Raw genomic sequence first — 24,146 nt, forward strand, 5'->3', positions numbered from 1 at the left:
TTCTCCTCCAGGAAATCACACTCCCAAGAGGAAGCTATGAAATGAAAACAAAGTCCACCTTTGATACCAGCACAGGACCTCCAGCAACCCAAGATACAATCCATGAATTTGAAATAGAGGGGCTAGAGAGATGGCTCAGTGGTTAAGGTGCTTGCCTGCAAAGCCTAAAAACCTGAGTCTGAGTCCTCAGAACCTATGCAAAGCCAGATGCACAAAGGAGTGCATACATCTGGAGTCTGTTTGCAGTGGCTGAAGGCCTCTGTCTGTAATACATACATACAAACATAAATTTTTTGAGCAGATGGAGGAAGGCCTCAGCTCAAGGATGGTGTCAAGCTAGAGACCTCCTAGGAAGGCAAAATAAGAGGAAGAGGTGGGATCTGATAGAAATGGATGACAGAGGATGGGATGGTTTGGCCCTTTAGTACCTATGGCTTTGGGATGAAAAACAGCAGACTCCCTGAGGAAGGAAGAAGGTTCTGGGAGAGCTGAACAATGAGAAGCAGTCAGGAGAGCAGAGCTAAGGCGTGGTCTCCAGTTCCCTTCTTCATTAGGGTTCATAATCAGGTCCATATAAAGACCTTAGAGAGCATCACTGGAGGTTCACAACATGAATCACTGGCTCTGTCCAGGTACCTAAACGTGCCAATTAGTCAACTACATACTGCTACTACTCAGATAGCTTGCAATCAGTTCTTTAATAGGAAGACAATGCGCCAGACACCTGACCGGCACTTCCAAAGAGACCAGCTGGGTGTGGTGGCACACACCTTTAATCCCAGCACTCAGGAGGCAGAGGTAGGACATCACTGTAAGTTCAAGGCCACCCTGAGACTACATATAAATTCCAGGTCAGCCTGGGCTAGAGACCTTATCTCAGAAAAAAACAAAAAACCTAATGCCAGTGCTCTGCCCCCGCCCAAAGCCCAGAGAATTTCTTAAGCCTTTTTTTTTTTTAAACAAACCTTCCTTTACAAGTTCATCTTTTATTTATTTTTTTTTAAATTTTTTTTGTTTGTTTATTTATTTGAGAGCAACAGACACAGAGAGAAAGACAGAGGGAGAGAGAGAGAATGGGCGCGCCAGGGCTTCTAGCCTCTGCAAACGAACTCCAGACGTGTGCGCCCCCTTGTGCATCTGGCTAACGTGGGACCTGGGGAACCGAGCCTCGAACCGGGGTCCTAAGGCTTCACAGGCAAGCGCTTAACCGCTAAGCCATTTCTCCAGCCCTTATTTTTTTTTAAAGAGAAAGAGAGAGAGAGGATCATACACCTTGTGTTTGCATCGCCTTTGTGTATCTGACTTACGTGGGATCTGGAGAGTCAAACATGGGTCCTGAGGCTTAGTAGGCAAGTGCCTTAACCACTAACCCATCTCCCCAGCCATACTGAGCCTTTAAAAAAATTGTTTATTTATTTGGGCTGGAGAGATGGCTTAGCGGTTAAGCGCTTGCCTGTGAAGCCTAAGGACCCTGGTTCGAGGCTCGATTTCCCAGGACCCACGTTAGCCAGATGCACAAGGGGCGCATGCATCTGGAGTTCGTTTACAGTGGCTGGAAGCCCTGGCGCGCCCATTCTCTCTCTCTCTATCTGCCGCTTTCTCTCTCTGTCTGTCACTCTCAAATAAATAAATAAAAGTCAAAATAAATTAAAAAAAATTGTTTATTTGCAAGTTGCAGGGAGGAGGGGAGAATGTGTGTGCACATGCATACATGTGCACACCAGGGCCTCTAGCCACTCCAGACACATGTGTCACTTTGTGCACCTGGTCTACATGGCTACTGAAGAAATAAAACTCAGGTCATCAGGCTTTGAAATCAAGTGCTTTAACCAAAAAGCCATCTCTCCAGTCCATGAATATGAACTTTTAAGTCAACTGCAAAATCTACTTCCCTCCCCTTTTGTTTTTGAGGTAGTCCAGGCTGACCTGGAATTTACTATTTAGTCTCAGGGTGGCCTCAAACTCACAGCGATCTTCCTACCTCTGCCTCCCGAGTGCTGGGATTAAAGGCATGCGCCACTATGCCTGGCTTAATTTTACCTATTTCCAGAAGTGCATTTGTCTACCAGCACATCTTTCCTATGTATGTATATAACACGCTTACCTTTCCAGATCCAAAGACTGCCTCTTGGGCATATCTGATGAGACATTCTTTGCAGAACAAGTGAGCATCGGCACACTGTGTCAGCTCCTCAAATGGAAACTCTCCATAGCAGCAGCGGCATTCAATCAGCTGGCCATCCTGAAGATCGTCAAAGGCATGTCAATGTCCCAGTCTACACACTCAAGTACAGGGAGGCCTTTCTCTCATAGCCATAAGCCCCTCCTGGCCCAGACACATACCAAGATCAAAACTGAATCCCAGGAGACACAAAGTAACAATGAGTTATTTTCTGTAGCTAAACCTCGCTCAGAAATTAGCCATGGTAGAGGAACATCTGTAATCACAATACTTGGGAGACTGTGGCAGGAGGATGTGGAGTTTGAAACCACCCTAGGCTACAAACTGAGACCCTGTCTTCTTAAATGAAGCTGTTGGGGTTCCTCATGCCTTTAATGTGAGAAATCAGGAGGTTGAAGCTGTGAGTTCAAGAATGGCCTGGGCTACAGTGAACCCCTGCCTCAAAAAAATCAATATTAACTAAAAATAAATAAACGTAGCTCAGGATATCAGTGTAACATATTTCAAAATAGCAAGCATTCACATCTGGGGATCTTCTTTGGAGTAATTCTTTATTCACAGTCATATACTTAATTCCACAGCACCTGTAACACCTGCACTCTGATGCTAATAAAACTTTAAAAGCAGGATTTTTGTACCTCTTGCCATGAGGCAGGAGTGTGAGGGGATTATAAACCAACCCTTCCTGTGCTAGAGTGAGACCCTACCTTGGAAATAAAAAAAAGAAATAGCCCAGCCCTTCCTTGCTCTTAGGGCCTACTGGAACAACTGAAGACAGCAGCCTCAAGTGCATGCGAGCCTGTGGTCTCACTGTCACTGCAGTGACCTGTCCAGCCAGCAGCCCATGCTGTGCCATGCTAGTGACAGGAAGCAGGAGTAAGGGAGCCCATCTGTTTTTTCATTTATTGGGAGAGAGAGAGAAACAGACAGACAGAGTGGGTAAGCCATGGTCTCCAGCCATTACAAATGAACTCCAGACATATGTGCCACCTTGTGCATCTGTCTTACATGGGTTCTGAAGAATCAAACCTGAGTTGTTAGGCTTTGCAGGCAAGTGTCTTAACCACTAAGCCATCTCTCCAGCCCAAAGGAGCCATTTTGTAGGTAGTGTGTGGATTACATGCCCAAAAAGTATATTACTAATGACAAGTCCAGAGAACACAATGGAGGGACTGAATTCCAAAGCCCTAACTTACCAAGATGTTGGTGGACCACTAGCTGTTTTTCTATTTTTTTTTTTTGTTAGAATATTTCCATTGGTGGGGGGTGGCATGGGGGCATGCCAGGGCCTCTTGCCACTGCAAACAAACTCCAGACATACACTATTTTGTTAAGTGGCTTGATGCACTGAGCAATCTCCTGAGCACCCCCACTTATTCCCTTTTTATCAAGGGCCCCTCATAAAGTCAAAGTAACCAATCTAATCTACTTCAACTTGATGCCTAATGTGCATCACTAAGGATGTAAGAACCCCTGATTCAAGTCACCAAGAACTCACACTCAGGCCTCCTTCATCTTGGGAGCTTTGTGTTTTACTTTCTTTACTAAAATATACTCAGAAATCCCTGTCCAAAGCCAGACACACAGATTCTGAGTCCTACATTTCCCTCTAGGAATCTACTAGCTGATTTCTGGTTGCATTCTTTTTTTTTTTTTTTAAATTTTTATTAACATTTTCCATGATTATAAAATATATCCCATGGTAATTCCCTCCCTCCCCACCCCCACACTTTCCCATTTGAAATTCCATTCTCCATCATATTACCTCCCCATTACAATCATTGTAATTACATATATACAATATCAACCTATTAAGTATCCTCCTCCCTTCCTTTCTCCACCCTTTATGTCTCCTTTTCAACTTACTGGCCTCTGCTACTAAGTATTTTCATTCTCACACAGAAGCCCAGTCATCTGTAGCTAGGATCCACATATGAGAGAGAACATGTGGCGCTTGGCTTTCTGGGCCTGGGTTACCTGACTTAGTATAATACTTTCCAGGTCCATTCATTTTTCTGCAAATTTCATAACTTCATTTTTCTTTACCGCTGAGTAGAACTCCATTGTATAAATGTGCCACATCTTCATTATCCACTCATCTGTTGAGGGACATCTAGGCTGGTTCCATTTCCCAGCTATTATAAATTGAGCAGCAATAAACATGGTTGAGCATGTACTTCTAAGGAAATGAGATGAGTCCTTTGTATATATGCCTAGGAGTGCTATAGCTGGGTCATATGGTAGATCAATCTCTAGCTGTTTTAGGAACCTCCACACTGTTTTCCACAATGGCTGGACCAGATTGCATTCCCACCAGCAGTCTGGTTGCATTCTTTAATGAGGACCAGTTGCTATCTCAGTTCAATTATGATTCAGGCTAGTAACAATACCTATACTAGCTGATACACCTGACTGTGATTTAAGTGAAATACAAACTCAGCAGGTCAACAGAAAGTTATAGAGACAAAGTTTGCTTTCAAAATGCTACAGAAAACACACACCAACAGTGATTGAGAAAGCCCATGAGAATACCCAGAATAAATGAACTCAGATTTCAAAATACCTTTTGATATTGTTCTTCATTCATCTGCACAGCAAGCAGAAAGTCTTCATGCTGAGGAGTAAAATAATCAAACATTCAGATACAAGCTCAGGAAAGACATACTATTTAGTATTTACTGCTATTAGATCTACTATTGATAAGCAGTCCTTCAGTTACATAGTTAATTGAAAAAATTAACTGAGGATAAATTTACAAAATAAATAAGGGAACAGACAGACATCAATAAATAGCCATGAGCAGCATAAGCAAACAAAAAAATAAGTGGCTCAAAACCAAGTTTGACGCTTGGAGAGACACCTTAGTGGTTAAGGCATTTGCCTGCAAAGCCAAGGGACCTAGGTAAATTCTGCAGAACCCACGTAAGCCAGACTCACAAAGTAGCACATGCGTCTGGAGATAATTTATAGTAGCTGAAAGCACTGGCACGCCTATTTTTTTTCCTCTCTCTCTCTCTCTTAAATAAAATTTAAATATTTAAAGATGGTTGGAAACCTGGCTTAACGATTAAGGTGCATGCCTGCAAAGCCTAAGGATCCAGGTTTGATTTTCCAGGTCCCACGGAAGCCACATGTACAAAGTAGTACACACATCTTTTCATTTGCAGAGGCTAGAGGTCCTGGTCCACCCATTTTTTTCCCCTCTCTTCCTCCCTCTGTGTCTCTAATAAATAACTAAATAAAAATATATCGTTAAAAAAAGAGAAAGAAAGAAAGAGAGCTGGGCATGGTGGCACAAGCCTTTAATCCCAGCACTCGAGAGACAGAGGTAGGAGAATCGCTGTGAGTTTGAGGCTACTCTGAGACTACATAGTGAATTCCAGCTCAGCCTGGGCTAGAGTGAGACCCTAACCTCAAAACCAACCCCCACACACACCAAAAAGGAAAAAGAAATTTTAAAAACAAAAAGAAAACCTCCAAGTTTAACAACATACTTTGCTGGTGAGGCTGGGGGGCAATAAGCACTTTGGTATATTACTGGCAAGGAAGGGGACTTAGTAAAGGTAAATCAGTGACACTTTCAGGAATCTGGCCCAAAGATTGCCTGGGGCAGAATACACACACTGACAGATACACAAACTTATATACCAAGAGCACCAACCTGGAAACCCTGAAAATCTATCATCAGGAAGATGAATGAATGAACCATTACTGCACACAGTGGGATACCACTAGGCAGTGTTTGTTTGAGACAAGTCCAGTAAACTGGCCTTTTCTTTTTTTCTTTGAAGTAGGGTTTCACTCTAGCCCAGGCTGACCTGGAATTCACTATGTAGTCTCAGATGGCCTTGAACTCACAACAATCCTCCTACCTCTGACTCTAGAGTGCTGGGATTAAAGGTGTGAGCCACCATGCCCAGCCTTTTTTTTTAAGTGTGAGAAAGCGTGAGCAAGAGAATTGACATGCCAGGGCCTCTAGCCACTACAATCAAACTCTAGACATATGTGCTAATGTGTATTTGAGATGTAGAATTTTATCACTGATCGCAAATAATCATAATTTATATTTAAGAAAATGTCTACTGATATATTCAATTTTGATTAACCATAGCTTTTCTTTCAGCCATTTGTCTTAATAATGGTGTGAGGATGGCTGGAGAGAGAACAGAAAAGGGCTGATTTAGCTTTTTTTTTAAATTTATTTGGGCTGAAGAGATGGCTTAGCGGTTAAGCACTTGCCTGTGAAGCCTAAGGACCCAGGTTCGAGGACTGGTTCCCCAGGACCCATGTTAGCCAGATGCACAAGGGGGCGCACGTGTCTGCAGTGGCTGTAGGCCCTGGTGTGCTCATTCTCTATCTGCCTCTTTCTCTGTTGCTTTCAAATAAATAAAAATAAACAATTTTTTTGTTTAAATTAACTTTTTAAAATGTTTTTTTTTTAAAATTTTATTTATTTATTTGAGAGCGACAGACACAGAGAGAAAGACAGATAGAAGGAGAGAGAGGGAATGGGCGTGCCAGGGCTTTCAGCCTCTGCAAACGAACTCCAGACGCGTGCGCCCCCTTGTGCATCTGGCTAACGTGGGACCTGGGGAACCGAGCCTCGAACCGGGGTCCTTAGGCTTCACAGGCAAGCGCTTAACCGCTAAGCCATCTCTCCAGCCCATAAATTAACTTTTTAAAATTTGAGACACAGAGAGAGAGATGGAGAGAGAATGGGGCATGCCAGGGCTTCCAGCGACTGCAAACGAACTCCAGACACAGGCACCACCATGCGCATCTGGCTTATGTGTGACCTGGAGAATCGAACCTGGATCCGCAGGCTTTGCAAGCATGCACATTAAGTTCTAAGCCATCTCTCCAGCTATCCTTTTTTTTTTTTGAGGTAGTGTCTCTCTCTAGCACTGATCTCTAACTCATGGAGATCCTCCTACTTCTGCCGCCCAAATGTTGGGATTAAAGACTTGCGCCAACACACCCAGCTTGTGCTTTTTTTTTTTCTTTTTTGAGGTACAGTCTTGCTCTAGCCCAGGCTGACCTGGAATTAGTCTCAGGCTGGCCTCACACACACAGAGATCCTCCTACTGAGGTACTAGCATTTTATTTTTCCTGGTACTGGGAACTAAACTAGGGAGTAATGCAAGCAAGGCAAACACTCTACCACTAAGTTATACCCCTATTTGTGATGGTTTATGTTGTCAACTTGCTTGGACCTAGAATCACCTATGAGGGAATACCTATATTAGACTAGCCTCTGGGCATGCTCGTGGGGAATAATATCTTAACTGAAGTGGGATGACCTACCTTACCTGTGGAAAGCACCATTCCATGGATCAAGTCCTGGACTGTATAAAATAAAGAGACAACTGTCGGGTGTGGTGTGGCCTTTAATGTCAGCACTCAGAGATGAGAGTAGATATGAGGATCACTGTAAGCAAGAGGCCAGCCTGAGATTACACAGTGAACTCCAGGTCAGCCTGGGCTGGGTCAAGACCCTACCTCGAAAAACAAAACAAAAAAGAGACAGCTGGCTGAGCACCAGCATTCATGTGTATCTGCTTCCTCACTGTGGACTGAATGTGGCAGTTGCCACAATCTCCTGTTCTCCATGCACTCCTTATCATCACGGACTACAAACCTGAATTATAGGCTGAAATAAATCTTGTATCCCTTAAACTAATTTTTGACAAATATTCTGTCCCAGGAGCAAGAAAAATATCTAATACACTAGTTTTTATTTTTATTTTTTTAACTTATTTCAAGACAAACTCTTAAACCAAGTTTTCCAGGGTAGTCTTGAACCTTTAACTTGCAATTCTACTGTCTCAGTCTGTAATGGTACTATAATTTCTGTTAAAAAAAATTTTTTTTTCATTAACATTTGAGTGAGAAGCAGGTAGAAAGAAAATGGCCATGCTAGAGGCTCTAGCCACTGCAAACAAACTCCAGTCACATGTCACCTTTTGCATCTGGCATTAGGAGGGTACTGGGGAATAGAAATCAGGTCCTTAGGCTTTGCAAATGCCTCAACCACTAAGCCATCGCTCCAGCCCTGTTTTTTTTTGATGTTATTAAATATTTTTATTTGAGAGAGACAGAGAGCCAGGCATGGTGGTACACGCCTTTAATCCCAGCACTTGGGAGGATCACTGTGAGTTCAAGGCCACCCTGAGTACACCCTGGTAGTACTTAAGAGGCAGAGGTAGAAGGATTGCTGTGAGCCTGAGACCATCCTGAGACTACATAGTGAATTCTAGGTCAGCCTGGTCTAGAGAGAGACCCTACCTAAAAACAAACAAACAAAAAACCCTTTGCTATGGACTACAGATGGCTCAGTAGTTAAGGTACTAGTCTGCAAAGCCTGAGGACCCAGGATCAATTCCCTAGTACCCATGTAAAGCCAGATACACAGGATAACACATGCATATGGAGTTCGTTTATCTCTCTGCTTGCACATAAATAATGTTTCTCAGTAGCAGAATGCTTGCTTAATTCTTACCACCTTCAGCACAAGAAAAGAAAATAGCAACAAACATCCTATCTGCTTCAGCCTTTAAGGGTTGAGATGACAGGCATGTACCATCCAGGGCTCCCTTGAAAAGGGACATCTTGTTCTCTCTGGTGGTTCTGGAGACAGAACCCAGGGCTTTCTTAATCGCTGGGCTATACTCTAAGCCTTGAAAAGGGAACTCACCAAAGCCAGTTTTGTACCACATCCCCAGTGAGTGAATTAGAACCACAGGAACACTCCCCATACCAGAGCACGTCTTCCTACCTCTGCCATCTCTTTGATTTTCTGCTCATAGAACTCCTGCTCTTGCTGCACAGCTGGAAGGAGGGCCTGCTGGTCATAGGACCTACAATGTCGACGCTTGTTTTCCAGAAAGAACATCCTCTTTTCTATCTTTATGTCACCTAAAAGATATATAACAATGCGCATCATAGAGACAACTGTTTGCTAGGAATCCAAGCCAGCCAGCTACTTCCTGTCTTCTACAGCTCAGCACCACTGACCATGGAGCAGGACCTTATGACTTTCTGCAACACCGCCCTGCTGCTGGAGACCACATGCCTTACCATGTTCAACCTGTGGTGCATCTTTTGGATTTTCTCTTGTAAGAACCACCTGCTAAGACCCTCCTGTTAACATTACTGCTGTGGGTTTATAGTTATCAGAGCTTCCGAGGCTTGCAGCCATTTATAAGATCAATTCAAGTGGACTTATAGGAAGAAATTTGGATATGCTTACTTACTCTAAGCTTTAGAAAATAATACAATTTTCCCAGAGTAGTTGCTCTAATTTGTAACCTCCCGTCACCAGCAATGTTTGAGAGTTCCAGTTGTGTACATTTTTGTCAACACTTGGAAGTATCAGGTTTGTATTTTAGTCATTGCTGTAGGTGCAAATGACCTACATGCACATTAAAATTTTAGTCTGGAGAAGCTGGAGAGATGACTTAGTGGATAAGGTACTTGCCTGAGAAGCCAAAGGACCCTGGTCTGATTTCCCAAGAACCCATGTAAGCCAGCTGCTGCATAAAGTGGCACATGTATTTGAAGTTCATTTGCAGCAGCTAGAGGCCCTGGCACGTCCATATTCATTCATTCATTCACTCATTCATTCTCTCTCTCTCACTCTCTGTATATGTGTGTGTGTATCTGCCTCTTTCTCTCTCAAATAAAAATAAAATCAAAATTAGTTTTGAAAATCTTCAGACTTCTGGTTAAAATGGTGGCATAGGAACCATGCCAAAGCAGCCTATGGGGAGAAAAAGCCAAAAGAAAAATCTTCAAATATGTAGAAAAGCTGAAAGAGATGCATTTAGGGTCACTAAAATAAAATGCAGAATAAGTTAATAGAGTAACAAATAGACATATTCATAGCCCAATCTCTATGTTATATTTTTCCTGTTAATTTAGTAATTTGTATTTCTTCTAGAAAACTGCCCCACTCAGACTTTCAATTTACTCACCAATTGGTTATTGGCAATCTCTTCTGATTTTAACAGCATTTACTATGTCTAGTTCCTTGTCATATTTTACCCTACTTTTCTCTTACTATCAGTAATTTTATTTTATTTTGTTTTGAGGTAGGGTTTCGCTCTGGCTCAGACTGACCTGGAATTCACTATGTAGTCTCAGGGTAGCCTCAAACTCATGGTGATCCTCCTACCTCTGCCTCCTGAGTACTGGGATGAAAGGCATGCACTGACTACCATGCTCTCACTAGGATTTTTAAGATCTAAACTTTTGACTTGAAAACCAGCCTTTTGTTTCATGAGTAGTGAAACACAGCGCTAAGGAGTAGCCACAGAAGTCAGATCACCAGGGCTGGCGCCCACCTGCTATGAACTGGCTGTGCAACACTTGGCAAGGGTCTCACCTTCTGTGCTTCGGTTTTCCCTACCTTTTTCAGAGGCAAGACCTGCATGCACGGCAGAACGTTTCCAGAAGGTATATTCTGACTTGATGCAAAGAAGAGCTCTGCGAAAAAACTGGCTCAGCGGGAGCAGAGCATCCTGATAACTACACTTTCCTCTTACCTTCAAATATCAGAAACAATGCCTTACCACTATCTTTGAGGTTCCTGCTCTAAACTGTGCATTAATGAAAGTGAGTGAGAAACACCTGTCTCCACTTCTCACTCTACCTGACACCTGTGGGATTGCTGAGAGACCTCTGAGATCACAGAAAGTGGATCAGAAGTGAGGTCCTGAAAAATTGAGAAATTAACTGTTTAACTGTATAGTAACCTCAAGGCATTTCTACTTAGTCAGACTTGAAATCAAGGTCTAAGTACACATGTCACAGAAGACAAACCCAAAGATGAGATGATATGGTAAGAGGACAGAAAACAGAAAGAGAAGAGGTGATATTTCTGTTTGAGATGCAACCTTTGTTGGATGCAACCAAGTCACATGAAATCTGTATATATTCCAGTAGCCTACATTTTAGGGGATAAGACCTGAAGTAGGCACTTGGGAAGAAAAGAAACAGGGAGGTGAAAAGGTGGCTTACCAGTGAAAATACTGCAAACTGCAAGAGGCCCTGACACACATATGTACATAAACACATAAGAAAATAAACAGAATTGAAAAAATAAATAAATAAAAAAGAAGCTGGGCGTGGTGGCACTTCTTTAATCCCAGCACTCCAGAGGAAGAGGTAGGATGACTGTATGAGTTCGAGGCCACCCTGAGACTACATAGTGAATTCCAGGTCAGCCTGGAGTAGAGTGAGACCCTACCTCAAAAAACAAAAACAAAAACAAAGAAAGAAAATAATGATGACAACGACAACAATCTCCCTTGTGCCTGCTGGGCCTTGAGTAGTACCAGGAGCCACTTTCAGTGACTTCTTGGAAGGGGACAGTGACAGATTACAGAGTCGCACACTGTTATCAGCACTCAGCAAGCCAATACCTTGTTCAAATTTGAAATCTATGAAAGAATACTGATTCATTTCTTTCCTCTTTTTCCTTTTTCCACTGGCTTCAGGTGATAGCTCCTTCCATTTTTTAATGGCATCAGAAAAGGCCTGGAAATTGAGAAGCAGAAAGATTACCAATACAAATGCAAAATAAGAGTTAAAAAATTCAGATAACCTTAGAATCTTTATCTTCACCCTAAGTGCCCACTCCCTCCCCTGGGTGGCTTATCAGAAGCAGGCAGTGGCAAAAATCAAAATGCTTACTGACAGAGTAAAGGGCTACATAAGAAGTGGGAAGCTGTCCAAGCTACCTTTGCGTAAGTACAGGCGAAGCAGCGAGATGTCTGGTACTTGGTGGACACTGCTTACAGGATGTGTCTCTGGTCATGCCCTCCCATCCCTTATACCTACACCACCACTTTGTATGGCATGTTCATTTCAATGTTTTTTTTTTTGAGGGGGGGGGTTTCAAGGTAGGGTCTCACTCTAGCCCATGCTGACCTGGAATTCACTATGTAATCTCAAGGTGGCCTCGAACTCACAGCGATCCTCCTACCTCTGCCTCCTGAGTGCTGGGATTAAAGGTGTGCGCCACCATGCCTGGCCCCAAGTGTCTTCTTGAATACTCCCTTCTCTCATGATCTCATTCTCCTCTCCTTTGATAAGTCAGCCCTCCTATGGCCCCCCTGTGGCCAAAGAAGCATCTGGGTGCTGTTTTACAACCTCCTCTCCCATGATCCCTGGCATGAACCCAACCAAACCTTCCTGCACTACTCATAACAGTGGAAATTTAGCATTGCCCAGACTGAACCATGACTCATTCCCTGAAAGCCAGTTTTTTTCTGCAGCATTCCACCCTGCAGTAAACAATGATACTGTCTTTCGCACCTCCTGTATTTTCTCTTTCAGAGTACACATCCTACTTCAAACAACATGATACTTTTCCATTTTACATCACCTCCTCCACTGTACTGGGAGCCTCTGGAGAGCAAGGAACGCTCCTATAGCTCACAGTACACCCTCAGCACCCTATAATTTTCTTGGACCATACATCTAGGGATACATAAATGATTACAGAGATGTGTATGATACAGACTATAAATTTGGAATCTGTTCATTTTGGAGAAACATTTATGTATCTCTGTACTTAAGTACCAAAAGAAAATATGCATGTTAGTTACCAAACAAGAAAGGGGTGTCATTCCCCCTTTCCTTCTGGACATTTCTACTCACTGTCTCCTTTACATTTCATAATAACCCTGAGGTCAACCTTACTTTACAGAATAAAGCAAGACTTTTGGCCCCAAATCACATCTCAGTAAAAACTATGATGTGCAATCTGGAACTAAAGCTTCCCTCTTTGAGAACCATTTCACCCTCACAAATTAATTCAGAGAAAAACCCACCACACTACCTTTGTCTCCCCGACCAAGGCCCTCCATGGTTGTGGGGCTTGCTATTTCTGCCTTCTGACATTCCCTCACCTCACAGGCCAGTTTCTTTTTGCATGTGTAGGCACATGCCTGCACATGCCCTCCTCAATTGCTTTTCTGCATTATTTCCTTAGATAAGAGTTTCTCTGAACCCAAGCTACTTTTTTAGTCAGGCTGGCTGGCTGACCACTGAGTCTGAGTGATTCTCTTGCCTCTGTTCCCACAGAACTTGTATTGTGTAGCCGTACCTGCACCTGGTTTTTTTACATGGGTGCTGGGAATTGAAGTCAGGTCTAATCTGGCCCTCATGCTGTGTGCCAGGTGCTCTTACCCACTGAGCAATCTCCTCATCCCCTCTTCACACATTAATCTTAAAAAGCCACAGGTGCAGGAATACCAAGAATCATCAAGTTTTACCCAACCTTTGAGCTAGGGCTGTTTACAAACTTCCATATCATAATCTGCATATTACAGAAGAGTTAATTAAAGCGGAGGTGTGGGCTCAGAGTTATGCTGGCTTTGTAGCCCTTCACAAGTAGAGCTGGTGGTTCTGAACTGCAGTTGTAAGCGAGTCGCTGTCCCATCTAAATACTGCTTCTACATAGTAGGGGAAAGCCCCATGTGGTAGTAGTAGTAACATAAACTAGTACTTGTCAGAAATACTTTATATATGGAGATGACTCAGCAGATTAGATTACTTCCTGTGAAAGCACATGTTCAATGCCCAGCAGCCATGTAAAGAGGCAGGCATTGTTGTGTTTGCCTATAAACCCAGTGATGAAGAGGATGGAGACTCTAGTGCAGCACAAGAACAGCAAGCTCCAGGTTTAGAGGTCATGTCTTCAGGAAATAAGGAGGAAGAATGGCAGATACCTGACCTCTTTCTCTGGACTCCACATGCAAGTGCATACACAAGTGCCTACATGAATTAAAGGAGACCCTAAGCTCTTACTTCAATGGTTATATTAGTAATCAGTACTTCTATTATTGCTGACTAAAAGCCTAATCAAATAGACCAGACAGAAGCAAATTACAGGAGAATTCCTTTTGACCTGCTGGCCTGTATGCCCCAGGCACCCTGGTCACTCTTTCTGGTCTGTGGGCATTTGTGTTGACGGCTGTGGTGAAAGCATCTTTTCATAAAGATTCTGCTCAGATGGCTTCTTAGCTCTCCCAGTGCTCTCCCAGTTCGATTCCTCTGCTTTTAGAGCATTCTTCACAATGTCTTGATCATTTCTGCCAACCAGACTAAAAGCTCTTTGGAAAGAAGCTACTTTGTGTCCAATTCTTTAATTTTTCCTCTCTTCTCCCCTCCCTTCCTCCCTTTCTCATGCTAGGGATGGAACCTAGGGCCATGTGCATGCTGTCCACAACATTTGCACTGAGCTTCAGCCTTATACTGTGTTGTAGTGATCCTAGATCTACAGGGCGAGCCAGGTACCAACTAACAAATGAGGAATCAAAAAGGCCAGGGAGGCTGGGAAGGATGGACATGTTTTTAATCCCAGCACTTGGGAGGCAGAGGTAGAAGGATTGTTGTGAGTTTGACTACAGAGTGATTTGCAGGTCAGCCTGGGCTAGAGTGAGAACATACTACAAGGGGAGAAAAAAAAAAAAAGATCAGGGAAGGACCCTTGGAACAGTAGGCATTCAAGAATAATGTTCTTTCAGCTATTGTTTAAGTCTTTCATCCACACTGAAACATTAAAACAGCTACTCTGGTTTTAGTTCTAGAATAAGGATACAATCTGGTGCAAATTTTCAGGACTTGGGAACAATGGCCAAGCAGTTTTAACAGATAACCTAGAAGTCATCCAAGTGTTGTGGTACAAGTCTGTAATGCCAGCATTTGGGAGGTCAGATCAGGCTATAGAGCAAGTCCATGTCTCAAAATGAGAAAGTCAGAAAGAAAAACACTACAAGAGCATGCTTTAGGTTAAGGGCAAGACAGGCCTGCATGCATGACACAGATGATGGGACCCGATGCCACATTAAAGCCATGTGACAAGAGAATCTAGGAAGCCTGCTTGGAGGGTGGACATCCAAAGAAAGACCTTGTTAGAGAACAAAATTAAAGAGGTTTAAAAACATGGCCTGGGGGCTGGAAAATGGCTCAACATCTCAGGCACTTGCCTGCAAAGGTTAAGGACCCAGTACCTATGTATACCATGTGCACATGCATCTGAAGTTTGCAGTGGCTAGAGGCTGAGGCACGCCCATCCTCTTGCTCTCTCAAATAAATATATATTTTTTTTCCTTTGGTTTGTCGAGGTAGGGTCTCACTCTAGCCCAGGCTGACCTGGAATTCACTCTGTAGTCTCAGGGTGGCTTTGAACTCATGGCGATCCTCCTACCTCTGCCTTCCAAGTGCTGGGATTAAAGGCATGTACCACCACACCTGGCTAAATAAAGTATCTTAAAAAAATAAAATCAAGATGACCTGGTTCACTAAATATTAAACCCAGAAGGACCAGAGACCAAAATCGTTGGGGCTTGTGTATGCATACAACCCTACCACCACCACCACACACACACAAACTTAGAAAGAGTTAAAAAGTGGGCTGGAGAGATGGCTTAGCTGTTAAGCGCTTGCCTGCGAAGCCTAAGGAACCCGGTTCGAGGCTCGATTCCCCAGGACCCACGTTAGCCAGTTGCACAAGGAGGTGCATGCATCTGGAGTTCATTTGTGGTGGCTGGAGACCCTGGCACGCCCATTCTCTGTCTATCTGCCTCTTTCTCTGTTTGTCTCTCAAATAAATAAATTAAAAATAAATAAAAAGTTATGTTCTTTTTATACTTAGCTTCCCATTGTTGGGACAAAGTACCCAACCAAAAGCAGGTGATGGGAGAGAAGTTTTTATTCTGGCTTCTAGTCTTGAGGGGACACTTCATGATGCAGGGAAAAACATGAGCATGAGCATGAGCAGAAGCTGGACATCACCTCTGCCACAGCAGACAGAAAGCAGAAGCAGGACAGTGAGCTGAATTCTGGCAAGGGGAAGCTGGCTATGGCACCCCTACCCAGAGCACACCTCCTCTAGCTGCCATCAGCTGGGGACCAAGCATTCAAAACACTTGAATTTATGGGGGTCATGTGATTCACACCACCATACCAAACAACTAATCCTAACTCCAAAACCTTGGAAAATTCAAAGAAGGACACACAGTAAAGAGTACACTAACTGTCCTAGCAGTGAATATTCCCATAGTCAAAATAAAGAAAATCCTGAAAACAGGTTTACCAAAAAGTATGTGTGTACCATCTCATCATGGCCCCAGGACAAATGTACAAACCACTTCAAAGCTGACTCATTAAGCAGTAAGCCCATGTTCAGAAACATGAAGTCGATTTCCAGAAAGTGGATCAAGTAGTTGAGAGACGCCCCTGGGGAGCAAAGGAAGAGAGAGGCTCCAGCATAGCAGTTGTAGGAGCACTTCATGTACCTACAGAGATGAGCTGATAAAAATAACCACTCATTTTCAGAAGTGTTTCCTTTTATGAGTTTTAAGGCTCTGCCAGCTCTTCTAACTTACAAGTTCATTAAAAACACTTGAGAAAGCATTTTTGTCCCTGTGGAACTTTATAAACAGAAAAAGAAATTAAAAAAAAAAAAGACCTAGAAATACTGAAGCTGCACTGAGCTCCACAAGAAGCCCATCCACAGATTGCCATAAAAATAGAAGTGGGGGGCTGGAGAGATGGCTTAGCGGTTAAGCACTTGCCTGTGAAGCCTAAGGACCCTGGTTCGAGGCTCGATTCCCCAGGACCCACGTTAGCCAGATGCACAAGAGGGCGCACGCATCTGGAATTCGTCTGCAGTGGCTGGAAGCCCTGGAGCGACCATTCTCTCTCTACCTCTTTCTCTGTTGCTTTCAAAAAAAAAAAAAAGAAGTGGGCTGGAGAGATGGCTTAGTGGTGAAGGCACTTGCCTACAAAGCCAAAGGATTGAAGTTCAATTCCCCAGGATCCACGTAAGCCAGACATACAAGGTGGCACAGGTGTCTGCAGTTTGTTTGCAGTGACCAGAGGCCCTGGCATCCTATTCTTTTTTTTTTTTTTTTTTTTTTGGTTTTCTAAGGTAGGGTCTCACTCTAGCTCAGGCTGACCTGGAATTCACTATGTAGTCTCAGGGTGGCCTCGAACTCTCGGTGATCCTCCTACCTCTGCCTCCCGAGTGCTGGGATTAAAGGCGTGCGCCACCACACCCGGCTTAGGCATCCTATTCTCTATCTGCCTCTTTCTCTGTGTCTCAAATAAGTAAATAAAAATAGTCAGAAGTTGAAAAATACCTATAGCTTGGGGCTGGATAGATTGCTCAGTGGTTAAAGGCACTTGTATGCAAAGCCTTAAAAACCATGTTTGATTCTTCAGTACCCACATAAAGCCAGATGCACAAAATTGGCACATGTGTATGGAGTTCATTTGTAGTAACAGAAGGCCCCCTGGCACCCCCATACTCAAACTAACCCTTTTCCTCCTTCCCTCCCACATTCTCTTTGTCTCTCTCAAATAAATAAAAATAATTTTTAAGTTGGGAGTGCTGGAACACACCTTTAATCCCAACACTTGGGAGGTAGGGGCAACACTGTGACTCTGAGGAATGCCTGAGACTCCACAGTGAATTCCAGGCCAGCCTGGGCTACTAGAGTGAGCACCTACCTAAAAAAAAAAACCAAAACAAAAGCTCTTAAAAAATACCAACAGAGGGGGGTGGGGAGGGAGGGAATTACCATGGGATTTTTTTAATAATCATGGAAAATGCTAATAAAAACTTAAAAAAAAAAAAACCAACAGAGCTGAAGAAATGGCTTAGCAGTTAAGGCGCTTGCTTCCAAAGGACCCAGGTTTAATTCCCCAGACTCATGTAAGCCAGATGCACAAGGTGGCACATGCCTCTAGAGTTTGTCTGCAGTGGCTAAAGACCCTGGAGCACCCATTCTCTCCCCCAAATAAAAATTTTTTTTTTTTGGTTTATTAAGGTAAGGTTTTACTCTAGCCCAGGCTGACCTAGAAATCACTCTGTGGTCTCAGGGTGGCCTCAAACTCACAGCGATCCACCTACCTCTACCTCTTGAGTGCTGGAATGGCATGAGCCACCACAACCAGCTTAAAAAATATATTTAACTACCTACAGCTGTACAAATACAAGGGTAGGGTCTCTTGATCACTGGGCCTCCACAAGGCTGACGAAATCAACCAAGGTAAATGCTTTCTGGATGATGCCTCCATAGGAGACAACTTTCTCTACCTTGAATTCAGTGCTACAAATCTAAGACTAATTCACCAGAAGACTTGTGTAATACCATGCTACACAGCCACAGTAGTGAGCCTTGCCAGTTATTTTACTACACAAAGAAAGCAGTGTGCTGAGTAGGACAGTGATGAAACCCAACAAGCAGAGCACTGAATCATACTTGATCTACCAGCAATGTAAGAGATTCTCTCTGAACTGTGACCAACAGAAGCTCAGCATTTCACACACTTGCGTGAATCACAGACTAACAAGTGGCAGAATCCCATGTGAAGATACTAGATTCTATACATTGCTAAATCTGCAGGGAAATGCAGCAGACACAGGGAGCAGCTGATGATACCTGTAGGCAAAAGTGCCAAATTTCAACCCTCAAAACCTACAAAGTAAATAACTCATTTTTCTTTTTTCAAACAAATGAGAAAGGAGGAGTGAAAACCTATACATTTCAGAGACTGAAGCCAAGAGATCAGTGGAGGTTCATATGTGCCAGCACTCAGGAGGCTGAGATAGGAGGATTTCTGAGTTCAAGGACAGCATGGGCTAAAGAGTGAATTTCATGTCAGACTGGGCAAGAGTGAGCCCCTACTTCAAAAACCTAAATAAGGGCTGGAGAGATGGCTTAGCAGTTAAGACACTTGCCTACAAAGCAAAAGGACCCAGGTTCAATACCCCAGGATCCACATAAGACAGGTGCACAAGGTGGCACATGTGTCTGGAATTCATTTGCAGTAGCTGGAGGCTTTGGCAAGGCCATTTATCTTTAAAAATAAATGAAATGTGTCAGGCATGGGGGTGCACACCTTTAATCCCAACATTCAGGAAGCAGAAGTAGGAGAATCACCATGAGTAAGAGGCCACCCTGAGACTACATGGTGAATTCCAGGTCAGCCTGAACTAGAGCAAGACCCTACCTCAAAAAACCAAAAACAAATAAATATAAATAAAAACCTAACAAAACCAGAAACACTTCACATACCAAACAAAGGCAACACAGATTTTACTTAGAACCTGGAATAATCAAGCAAGCTGTAATGAGATCACTGACATTGAGAGAAATGTGAACACCGCATCTCAAAAGAGAGGTCCGGTGTGCTTAAGGACAAAACCAGTGATTGTTCTCTGGCTCCACACACCTGCACACACACTCTTTAGATGTGGGTATGACAGAGCATGCCTGTAATTTCAGCACTTGAAGGGTTAAAAAGGGTGGTACTTTCCTTCCCAACACTTGCATTCATTCCCAATTATGGGGATGAAAGGAAAGGTGGAGGGAGGGATAATCAAAATCTAAGAGATATAAATAAATCATATGGAAACCTAATTTTTTGGACAATGGAACACACAGGAGCCACAGATTGTTACTAGAAAATTTTCAGTGCCAAGGATGGAATTGGTGGCAAGGAAGGTCCCTAATGCCCCCAAAACATTACAGGCCATTGCTGAGGAATAGATGGTAAGACCCTACTGCTGAAGACTCCACATACTTGGGATGCAAGATCACCGAGAAGCCCTGCTGGAGTTGAGCTGAAAACCTCCTCCATGTAGACCAGCTGACAGAAAGCTGGAAAAAACCATGCTGCATGCATTTCAATGGGAGAGAGAGAAATCACCAGTGAAGATTACCAACAGTGAGTGGACACTGCAACCTTATATTTGGTCAGCCCGGTCAAATAAGCTAATGGGTGCAATAGTGGCACATTCTGTTATGGGGGAAACCAACTGCCCTCTAGTTTGACTGGAGGCCTGCTCCATGGGAAGGAATACATCCCTGATACTGAAAACCTACAATAGGGATAGCCATGAGCCCTTAGGGGTGGTAACGTCTACTGTCATCTGGCTAAATGTATACACCATGCTCATCCAACTGTCCAGTAAGTACTTCTCTGAATGTTCATACCCATATATTAATGCTACTCTCACTTTTGGTGAGAGAAGCTTCTCTTTTCAGATGGCAGTGACCTCAGGATGACTCAGAAAGCACCATGGTGCTGAGAAGATGTGACAGAGGAGTGTTCAGCACTGAAATATCTCAATCACACCTACCAAGGCTCAGGGTCCATTGCAAAAGAAGTGACAAAAAGAATGTAAGAGCCAAAGAAAGGGTAGGACTCCTTTCAATGTGTTTTTCCAGACACAAAATAGCCTGGATATCCATGACCTCTCAGTGCCTGACACTACCTACACAAGACCATCACAGTAGGAGGAAAAGATGATGACATCAAGATAAAAGAGAGACTGAGAGGGGAAAGGGGTATGATGAAGAAAGGGGAAAGGGGGGGGGGGAATTACCATGGGTTATTGTCTATAATTATGGATGTTGTCAATTAAAAAAAAATTAAAAAAGGCTGTAGGGGCGGGGGGGGAGAAAGCACAACTGTCCCCTTCTGAGTAAGCTGACCAAACATTAATCTGCAATCCAGAGCTTATTAACATATATCTCAACCTTCCTGGCAACCAGCAGCACTCTTCACTCAGGTTTTACCTGCCTTTAGATAATACCCAGTGGGTATCTTACACTCTCTCTCTCTTGGGGGTTGGGGGGGGGGGGGAAGAAACCAGTGTTTGCTAACCTCACAAGCACTTTAGCAGAAGAGGAATTAATGGCAGCATACCTTACTAAATGTGCTTCCCACCAGGCACAGCACCTGTCTAAGCACTGGGGTGTGTTCCTTATGCAGTACCTTCTCTGGGGCCCTTGGAGAAAGTGCTGGAACTGTCAAGAGCTGCCTACTCTTTTCTGATGCAGCAAATCACCTTTCCTCTGGTACTACTGTGCTCTTGGCATGTTAACTGAAAACTGAACCACTGAGGGATGGTGGTATGATCAAATCAATGCACATCTGAGAGGAACAGGATGGGCACTTGTCTTTCACAACCCTCATCTTCATTCCATGGTACATGTATCACCCTCCAGGGCTTTTCTGGCCAATTCATACTTTCTTGCCTTTTTAAAAAAACAAACAAACAAAAGAACTATTTATTTATTGGAGAGAAAGGGAGAGACACAGAAAATGGGTTACAATAGGGCTCTAGCCACTACAAATGAACTCCAGACGAATGAGCCACCTTATGCATCCAGCTTACGTGGGTCCTGGGGAATCAAACCTTGGTCCTTGGGCTTTGCAGGCAAGGGCCTTAACAGCTAAGCCAGCCATCTCTCCAGCCCTTTCTTGCATTTTATTTATTTATTTTTTGCATCTATATGTGTGGTGTGCTTGGACATTCTTAAGTGTGAAAGTCTTCCTTTATTTATTTATTTTTTTGGTTTTTCGAGATAGGTCTTGCTCTAGCCCAGCCTGACGTGGAATTCACTATGTAGTCTCAGGGTAGCCTTGAACTCTCAGCATTCTGCCTACCTGAGCCTCCCAAATGATACGATTAAATGCATGTCCCCACCATGCCCAACCCTCCATATTATTTTTTAAGACAGGGTTTCTTGCTGAACCAAAAGTATGCCCATTTGTTTAGCTGGCAAACAAGCTCTAGGAATCCTTGTCTCCTCTCCTCCTAAGGGCTGAGATTACAGGAATGCACCACCACATCCAACATTTTATGTGGGTACTGGGGATCTGAATTCAGATCCTCATGCTCCCATGGCAAGCACTTTCTTATCTCCTCTGCCCCTTACTTTCTTTTCAATGCTTATTTAACTGGAGAGAGAGAAACCATCTACGGAAGAATATGGGTGTGCCAGGACACCTTACCACAGCAAATGATCTCCAAATGTATGCACCATGTTGTGAATCTGGCTGTACATGGGTACTGAGGAATTCAAACCCAGGCCATCAGGTTTTGTAAGCAATCACCTTTAACTATTAAGTCTCTACAACCACCTCAGACCTTCAATTTTTAATCTAGTCTCTCTTCCCATTTTAGTGCTTTCTGATCAGCCAACACCCTTGCCTACTTATCTTCACTCTGACAAACTCCAGTTCTTCATAAACCACCCATTATAAACCATGCCAATGTCTACAATCTGCACTCTTTATGTTTTGTGTCCATGGGGAGAAGTCAAGAGGTGTGAGCCCAACAGGAAGACTAAAGAGAGCACCTTTCGGGTGATTGCATAGTGTCCTTTGAGTTCATGCAGGGCCCACTTGATGTCCTGGCTGCTGAGCATCTTAAAGTCAGCCATCAAGAGGTCAGCAGCTTGGATGAAGCAGCGCTGGTCAAGAGGAGTCAGTTTGGAATAGTCAAAGAAGTCTATTTTAGGCAACTGAAAGGAGACAAAAACAGAAAATTAGAAGCTAGTCACCACATTTTCCCACAGCAGGGGAATGTTTCAAGAATTACACATTACAGAAAAGATGATTATTTGTTCTTATAATTACTTTATAAGGCAGTTCCCAGTTTGGATTGGGGTTGGCGAGAGAGAGAGATCAACTGAGAATGAGACAGACAGAACTAGTAAAGAAAGATAGCTAGGGATTTGAACCCAATTTTTCAGCCACTTACTTTCTGCAAATCAACCTCTCCCTCACCAAAGAACAAGTTAAGAAGTAATCAAAGTGGGGCTGGAGAGAGGGCTTAATGGTTAAGCACTTTCCTGTGAAGCCTAAAGGTTCAACTCCCTAGTACCCATGTAAACCAGATGTACAAGGTGATGCATGTGTCTGGAGTTCGTTTGCAACGGCTAGAGACCCTGATGCACCCATTCTCTCTCTCTCTGTATGCCACTCTCAAATACATAAATAAAAATAGACAAGAAGTAATCAAAGAATCCATGGTGAGAAGGAAGAGCAACCACTATGAATCTTCAGGCATGAGATTTGAAGTATACTTTCCTTCTTTACCCAACACATTGAACACTAGTTTGCATCAATTAAAGGTCTGAAAAACCTAACTGTTTACATTTTGTTACTGGATATCTTATAATAAGGAATAAAACTGAAACCGGATGCTAAACTCTAGGCAATGATCTGCATACTGAAGTATTTACAGGGAAGGGTAACACTAATTGTGGTAAAATGCATTACAAAGAATGAAATGAAATGGATGTGTCATGATAGCAGAGGCACATTAAAGTGGATACAATAAACTTTTCATGTTTTAGCAGTACTAGTTTTAATACAACTGATTCATGTAAAGTATTTCAACTCTTATGCAAGTTAGAAAAAAATTACTATTCATATTCCATTTAAGAAAGTTGCTTTCTGGGATTAAAGATAGAGGGTTTGTTTGAATCTTTGTGAAAACAGGATGAATAGCAACAAAAGAAAGGCGTTAAAAAAAAACAAAGAGGCAACCTACAGAATGGGAAAAAATCTTCGCCAGCTATATATCTGATAGAGGATTAATATCTAGGATATACAAAGAACTCAAAAAGTTAAATAATAAGCAATCAAACAAGCCAATCAAAAAATGGGCTATGGAGCTAAATAGAGAGTTCTCAAAGGAAGAAATACGAATGGCATATAAGCATCTAAAAAAATGTTCTACGTCACTAGTCATCAGGGAAATGCAGATTAAAACTACATTGAGATTCCATCTCACTCCTGTCAGATTGGCCACCATCATGAAAACAAATGATCATAAATGTTGGCGGGGATGTGGAAAAAAAGGAACCCTTCTGCACTGCTGGTGGGAATGCAATCTGGTCCAGCCATTGTGGAAAACAGTGTGGAGGTTCCTAAAACAGCTAGAGATTGATCTACCATATGACCCAGCTATAGCACTCCTAGGCATATATACAAAGGACATCTCATTTCCTTAGAAGTACATGCTCAACCATGTTTATTGCTGCTCAATTTATAATAGCTGGGAAATGGAACCAGCCTAGATGTCCCTAAACAGATGAGTGGATAATGAAGATGTGGTACATTTATACAATGGAGTTCTACTCAGCGG

The 24,146-nt window shown here is 43.0% G+C and overlaps 1 protein-coding gene across 8 annotated transcripts in view; it reads right to left on the minus strand.

Annotated features, from left to right (window-relative positions):
- Rnf216 (ring finger protein 216) overlaps window positions 1–24,146 on the minus strand; it is a 152,438-nt gene that overhangs the window by 80,682 nt on the left and 47,610 nt on the right. For all 8 annotated transcript variants that reach the window (XM_004671304.3, XM_004671303.3, XM_045143301.1 and 5 more), the window contains 5 exons: window positions 22,351–22,515; window positions 11,605–11,719; window positions 8,958–9,097; window positions 4,746–4,796; window positions 2,105–2,242 (listed from right to left, as the gene is read on the minus strand). In XM_004671304.3, coding sequence (XP_004671361.2) covers window positions 2,105–2,242; window positions 4,746–4,796; window positions 8,958–9,097; window positions 11,605–11,719; window positions 22,351–22,515 — 609 coding nt within the window. The remainder of the gene's footprint in view (window positions 1–2,104; window positions 2,243–4,745; window positions 4,797–8,957; window positions 9,098–11,604; window positions 11,720–22,350; window positions 22,516–24,146) is intronic.

Source organism: Jaculus jaculus, chromosome 2 (genome assembly GCF_020740685.1).
Source record: "Jaculus jaculus isolate mJacJac1 chromosome 2, mJacJac1.mat.Y.cur, whole genome shotgun sequence".
Classification (NCBI taxonomy): Eukaryota; Metazoa; Chordata; class Mammalia; order Rodentia; family Dipodidae; genus Jaculus; species Jaculus jaculus.